This window comes from Oncorhynchus mykiss, chromosome 25 (assembly GCF_013265735.2).
Source record: "Oncorhynchus mykiss isolate Arlee chromosome 25, USDA_OmykA_1.1, whole genome shotgun sequence".
Lineage (NCBI taxonomy): Eukaryota > Metazoa > Chordata > Actinopteri > Salmoniformes > Salmonidae > Oncorhynchus > Oncorhynchus mykiss.
In genome coordinates this window covers 35,090,482-35,097,981 of record NC_048589.1, presented here as the reverse complement: position 1 = coordinate 35,097,981, position 7,500 = coordinate 35,090,482, and the positions used below count along the sequence as shown (strand labels likewise).

At 43.4% G+C, this 7,500-nt stretch overlaps 1 protein-coding gene across 1 annotated transcript in view; it reads right to left on the bottom strand.

The window, feature by feature from the left end:
• The window catches only part of LOC100305155 (cysteine-rich protein 1), a 12,294-nt gene that overhangs the window by 3,006 nt on the left and 1,788 nt on the right, over positions 1-7,500 (bottom strand). Inside the window, 1 exon segment of the mRNA NM_001165059.1 lies at positions 1-36. This exon segment is cut by the window's left edge and continues 59 nt beyond it. Coding sequence (NP_001158531.1) covers positions 1-36 — 36 coding nt within the window.

Below are 7,500 nucleotides of genomic sequence, written 5' to 3'. Positions count from 1 at the left end.
TGTGCCAGTCCTTCCCCAGTGATGTCACTCTCTCCGCTGTGAGACAAAGAGATAAAAGGACACGTTTAGCTAATGGACAATGGCCCACTCACAATGACATCTCCCCACACCACCCCGAGAAGGGCACTGTAGTCTGGGGAGGATCCTGTCTGGATGTTAGACTGTAGTCTGGTGAGGATACTGTCTGGATGTCAGACTGTAGTCTGGTGAGGATACTGTCTGGATGTCAGACTGTAGTCTGGGGAGGATCCTGTCTGGATGTTAGACTGTAGTCTGGTGAGGATACTGTCTGGATGTTAGACTGTAGTCTGGTGAGGATACTGTCTGGATGTTAGACTGTAGTCTGGTGAGGATACTGTCTGGATGTCAGACTGTAGTCTGGTGAGGATACTGTCTGGATGTCAGACTGTAGTCTGGGGAGGATACTGTCTGGATGTTAGACTGTAGTCTGGAGAGGATACTGTCTGGATGTTAGACTGTAGTCTGGTGAGGATTCTGTCTGGATGTCAGACTGTAGTCTGGTGAGGATACTGTCCGGATGTCAGACTGTAGTCTGGAGAGGATACTGTCTGGATGTCACACTGTAGTCTGGTGAGGATCCTGTCTGGATGTCACACTGTAGTCTGGTGAGGATCCTGTCTGGATGTCAGACTGTAGTCTGGTGAGGATACTGTCTGGATGTCAGACTGTAGTCTGGTGAGGATACTGCTTGTGAGCTCCATGATGTAACGTTACAGGCCTCGTTTAGACCAGCACACAGATAACACTTTAGTCACAAGAATATTGGGAGGGTGTGGTGCTTGGCTGAGTGTCTGAGGAGAGAGAGAACGGAGACTCCCTGAGGAATATGTCCTCCCTTCCCTCCCTATTTCCCCTCCTCCCTTGGAAATATAAAAACCTGATAAAGAGAGTATTTATCTTTGGGCTGAGCTGTGAGGAACGATTTGCAACAAACAGCCATCATGGAGACGGTCGTTAAACAGGGGGGTAAGCCATAGTCATGGGTTTTATGGTTTTTATGAGCAGAAATGTTCAAGCTCGGAGGGCTGTCTGCTGAGACCTGATGCAATGGGAGAGAGGGCCAACTAAGCATCTGCTGTGTCTGATGGGAGCCAAATGCTGTAAAGTTCAAACATAAGGACAGGAGGTGCTGAAAGAAAAACGACATTCTAATACATTTTGGTCATAAATAAAGTAGAGAAAATTCAGAACACACTGGAGCATAACATGATCACTACCATCTATGGATATGAACGAGTGTCCTGCTAAAGTCTCACTCAATACACGACTTCAAGGAAGTGTTTAACCAATAGATGACAGATCCCTCGTGTGAACTCTTACTTCATATTTGGAATTACTGTAAATGATTCTGAAAGTCTCTACATATTGTAGAATTGCATTTGACTATACTGTATTACTGAGTTCATGCACAGTAGGCCTATGTATCAATAGTTATTTGTCAGTGGTGGAAAAAGTACCCAATTGTCATATTTGAGTAAAAGTTAGAGACCTTAATAGAAAATGACTCAAGTAAAAGTGAAAGTCACCCAGTAAAATTCTACTTGAGTAAAAGTCTAAAAGTATTTGGTTTGAAATATACTTAAGTATCAAAAGTAAAAGTACAAGTACAAATAATTTCCAATTCTATTATATTGAGCAAACCAAACGGCACAATTTTCTTGTTTTTTAAATTTACAGATAGCCAGGGGCACACTCCAACACTCAGACATAATTTACAAATAAAGCATTTGTGTTTAGTGAGTCCTCCAGATCAGCTGCAATAGGGATGACCAGGGGTTTTCTCTTTAAGTGCGTGAATTAGACAATTTTCCTGTCCTGCTAAGCATTCATAATGTAGCAAGTACTTTTAGGAGTCAGGGAAAATGTATGGAGTGGAAAGTACATTATCTTTTTTAAGAATGTAGTGGAGTAAAAGTCAAAGTCAAAAATATAAATTGTAAAGTAAAGTACAGAAACCCCCAAAAAGGTATTTGTCACGTCAGTGATTTAGGACTCGATCCAATCCGCTGAAGATCCACACTGTAGCGCAAATTCAATGTAAAGATCATTTCCAGATTGAGCCGACATATGCAGCATTTACCGTGAATCCAGTGTCTGTGAACACAGGAACGTTGCCTTTACATTTCTATGGAGCTGTAGCACAATTCTTCAGCGCTACGGATTCAATCGAGCCCCTAGTGTGAGTATGGATCCATTCTGGCAACTGCTGTCAGATTATTGTTTCCAGTGTCTCAGTACAATCAGTCGGTCAGTCAGTCAGCCAGTCAGTCAGTAAGCCAGTCCAACAGTCTTCCAGTCAGCCAGTCAGTCAGTCAGCAATCAAATTCTACTGGGTTGGCAGGTAGCCTAGTGGTTAGAGCGTTGGACTTGTAACCACAAGGTTGCTAGATTGAATCCCCGAGCTGACAAGGTAAAACTGTCGTTCTGCCCCTGAACAAGGCAGTTAACCCACTGTTCCTAGGCCGTCATTGAAAATAAGAGTTTGTTCTTAAAACTGACTTGCCTAATTAAATAAAGGTTAAATAAAAAAAAATCTGTCTGTCAATCAGTGTCTCAGTGCAGTCAGTCAGTAAGCCAGTCAGTCTTCCAGTCAGTCAGTAAGCCAGTCAGTCTTCCAGTCAGTCAGTAAGCCAGTCAGTCTTCCAGTCAGTCAGTAAGCCAGTCAGTCTTCCAGTCAGTCAGTCCTACAGCATTCCAGCTGGCTCTATAGAGGCTGGGTGGAATGGAACCAGGTCCAAGGTTTGGCCTCCCTCTGGGCCACAGTATTCACCAGAGGTGTGGACTCGAGTCACATGACTTGGACTCGAGCCAGACTCGAGTCACAAATATGATGACTTGCAACTCGACTTTGACTTTAACACCAATGACTCGTGACTTGACTTGGACTTGAGCCTTATGACTCGACCTGACTTGATACCCTCCTCAAGCCCAAATATTAAAAATGATGCTATTAAAAAAAGTGTGCAGCATCAACTCTTCATTTAACGGATTACAGTTTGAATCTGACAGCAGCCAATCAAATTGTGCCAGCTGAGAAAAAGTTGTGCGTGGCAGTGCAGAGGAACATCGGCGGGTGAATTCAGATGGAGCCCTTGGAAAGATGATACACAAAATTGTTATTTTCGGATATAAAGGCGACGCTGTATCAACAAAAAACGGATTGCAACTTACAAAACATGCAGGAAGAAAATGACAGACGGAGGCGCAAAAGTTTCCAACTTTGTTCGACATTTGAAGCTGCACAAAGAACGTTAAGTCGTGGCTAATATACTAATTATTACTCTTGTTAAAAATATGAAATGGTATTACATCTGGTGAAGAGCACATTATGACTTGTTTACGACACAAAACTCAAAGTTCAGGACTTGAGACTTGACTTGATACTTGCCTGTCTTGACTTGGGACTTGACTTGGGACATTGAGTGCTAAGACTTGAGACTTACTTGTGACTTGTAAAACAATGACTTGGTCCCACCTCTGGTAATTGCTGTACTTCCACTAACAAGATGAGGAGACAGAGAAAGGATGTCCCTCTCCACTACCCTGGGACAGAATATAATGGTGCTGCTGTGTCTCAACTGCTCTAGGTTGACTTACAGTGTCAGAGGGTAACAGAGGCAACGCTGTTGGGTTACAGGAATTGACCTTATTCACACAGGGGTTTTCATTCCTACTCTGGAGCAATCATGGCCGACACGTGAATAAGGTCTATTGTGATTAATCGAACAACATTCCTTCACTTCTGTTGTCACCACTGGTTATGAATGGTCAGCTCATTCCTCAGGCACACAGAGCTGTTGTCCATCTGTCTGTCTGTAGGTGTGTGTGTGAATGAGGTTTATATACAGACACAGATCCTTCAGTCCCCTTGATGTCAATGTCATGGTGTGTGTCTACTGTAATTGGGGTGTGTCTAATGTGATTGGGGTGTGTCGACTGTTACTGGGGTGAGTTTACTGTAATTAGGGTGTGTTTACTGTAATTGGGGTGTGGTTACTGTAATGGGGGTGTGTCTACTGTAATTGGGGTGTGTCTAATGTGATTGGGGTGTGTCTACTGTAATGGGGGTGTGTTTACTGTAATTAGGGTGTGTTTACTGTAATTGGGGTGTGGTTACTGTAATGGGGATGTGTGTGAGTAAGACCAACTACCATGAATAACCCTTCTTACACCACTCCAACTACCCTGAGTAACACTTCTTACACCACTCCAACTACCCTGAATAACCCTTACACCACTCCAACTACCCTGAATAACCCTTCTTACACCACTCCAACTACCCTGAGTAACACTTCTTACACCACTCCAACTACCCTGAATAACCCTTCTTACACCACTCCAACTACCCTGAATAACCCTTCTTACACCACTCCAACTACCCTGAATAACCCGTCTTACACCACTCCAACTACCCTGAATAACCCTTCTTACACCACTCCAACTACCCTGAATAACCCTTCTTACACCACTCCAACTACCCTGAATAACCCTTCTTACACAACTCCAACTACCCTGAGTAACACTTCTTACACCACTCCAACTACCGTGAATAACCCTTCTTACACCACTCCAACTACCCTGAATAAACCTTCTTACACCACTCCAACTACCCTGTATAACACTTCTTACACCACTCCAACTACCCTGAATAACCCTTCTTACACCACTCCAACTACCCTGAATAAACCTTCTTACACCACTCCAACTACCCTGAATAACCCTTACACCACTCCAACTACCCTGAATAACCCTTCTTACACCACTCCAACTACCCTGAGTAACACTTCTTACACCACTCCAACTACCATGAATAACCCTTCTTACACCACTCCAACTACCCTGAATAACCCTTCTTACACCACTCCAACTACCCTGAATAACCCTTCTTACACCACTCCAACTACCCTGAATAACCCTTCTTACACCACTCCAACTACCCTGAGTAACACTTCTTACACCACTCCAACTACCCTGAATAACCCTTCTTACACCACTCCAACTACCCTGAATAACCCTTCTTACACCACTCCAACTACCATGAATAACCCTTCTTACACCACTCCAACTACCCTGAATAACCCTTCTTACACCACTCCAACTACCATGAATAAACCTTCTTACACCACTCCAACTACCCTGAATAACCCTTCTTACACCACTCCAACTACCATGAATAACCCTTCTTACACCACTCCAACTACCCTGAATAACCCTTCTTACACCACTCCAACTACCATGAATAAACCTTCTTACACCACTCCAACTACCCTGAATAACCCTTCTTACACCACTCCAACTACCCTGAGTAACACTTCTTACACCACTCCAACTACCCTGAATAACCCTTCTTACACCACTCCAACTATCCTGAGTAACCCTGGATTGGCTCAGATCTGAATCTAAATGGTCCATGAAGATAATGTATTGAGGGAACATGTAGACGGTTGGTGCCCTTCCTTGTCTCTGTCTATCTCTGTCTAGCTGTCTCTCTGTCGTTACAGGGAGGGGGGTACGTTTGATTGTTTCCCACTCTCCTCTCTCTGGAAACAGACAGTACTTTTCCTCCATCAGTCATTGACTTAATAAGTATCAGTAGAACGATTGCTTCCATCTCAGCCACCCCTGGGAGAGAGAGGCAGGGAGGTGAGAGCTCTGGAGAGTCGAGATGGGGTGAGTAGAGAAAGAGACAGGGAGCTGGGGGCTCTGTAGAGTCATGATGGAGTCAAGATGGGGTGGGTAGAGAGAGAGACAGGGAGCTGGGGGCTCTGTAGAGTCAAGATGGAGTCAAGATGGGGTGGGTAGAGAGAGAGACAGGGAGCTGGGGGCTCTGTAGAGTCATGATGTAGTCAAGATGGGGTGGGTAGAGAGAGAGACATGGGGATGGGGAGCTATGAGGTGGGTAGAGAGAAGATCAACCAAGGCAAAAGACAGTTTAGAAAGAGAGGAGATGGGGAGATAAATGATATGTATAGAACAGGAAATAGGGCTCGTCAGGTAGGAAAACAGGTAGGAAAACAGGTAGGAAAACAGGCCTACAGTGGAACAGGTTGTGAAAAGCTTATTAGGTGAAGATGGAGTTGCTGCATAAGCATTCCCAAACTAGATAGGGTGTCAAATCAAATCAAAGTGTGCGCCGAATACAACAGGGAAATGCTTACTTACAGACTCTAATCAATAATGCAAAAAGGGTATTAGATGAACAATAGGTAAGTAAAGAAATAAAACAACAGTAAAAAGACAGGCTATATACAGTAGCGAGGCTATAAAAGTAGCGAGGCTACATACAGACAACGGTTAGTCAGGCTGAATGAGGTAGTATGTACATGTAGATATGGTTAAAGTGACTATGCATATATGATGAACAGAGTAGCAGTAGCGTCAGGTTGACTAGCGGTTACGATTGTCGGGCCATGAACCGAAAGGTTGCTGGTTCAAATCCCCAAGCCACCTAGGTGAAAAATGTGCCGATGTGCCCTTGAGCAAAGCATTTAATCCTAATTGATACTTTAAGTTGCTCTCGATGAGAGTGTCTACTATAATGTAAGATAGTATAGCTGCTCCCTTGAGCAAAGCATTTAATCCTAATTGATACTTTAAGTTGCTCTCGATGAGAGTGTCAACTATAATGTAAGATAGTATAGCTGCTCCCTTGAGCAATGACAGATACTTTCTGAAAACAACTATTTTATAGATGTATGAAAGAGAAAACTGATAACACCTTACAAGCTAAAACAACGAAGCTCAGCTTCAATGCCCTTTTTCCCTGAGACATTTTGTTCAAGAGCTGCGGAGAGACGCAGAACTGTTTTTTCATTTTAAAAAAACGAAAAGTTAATCTGCAGAAGGAAGGTATGGCTTCCTCTGACTGACAGGCCAACCTTACTGTAGAGAGAGAGAGAGAGAGATGGGGGAGTTATGAGGTGGGTAGAGAGACTCTGTTCACAAACAGACCCCACAAACACAAACCAACCAAATCACGAGAAAACTAAATTTGGTGGAAACTGAGCTGCACTTCCTAACCTCCTGTCTAACTCTCTACTGGGTGAAATACCACCATGTGCCATCACAGAGCAAGATTTGTGACCTGTTGCCACAAGAAAAGAACGAACACCGTTGTAAATACAACCCATGTTTATGTTTATTTATTTTCCCTTTTGTACTTTAACCATTTGCACATTGTTACAACACTGTATATAAACATAATATGACATTTGAAATATCTTTATTATTTTGGAACTTCTGTGAGTGTAATGTTTACTGTACATTTTAATTGTTTATTTCACTTTTGTTTATTATCTCCTTCACTTGCTTTGGCAATGTTAACATATGTTTCCCATGACAATAAAGCACAATGAATTGAATTGAGAGAGGCAGAGAGAGAGAGGCAGAGGGAGAGAGGGGGGGGGGGGGGGGTATGCTCCCCAGCCAGCAGAGTCAATTCATCTGACTGACAGGCCAACCTTACTGTAGAGAGAGAGA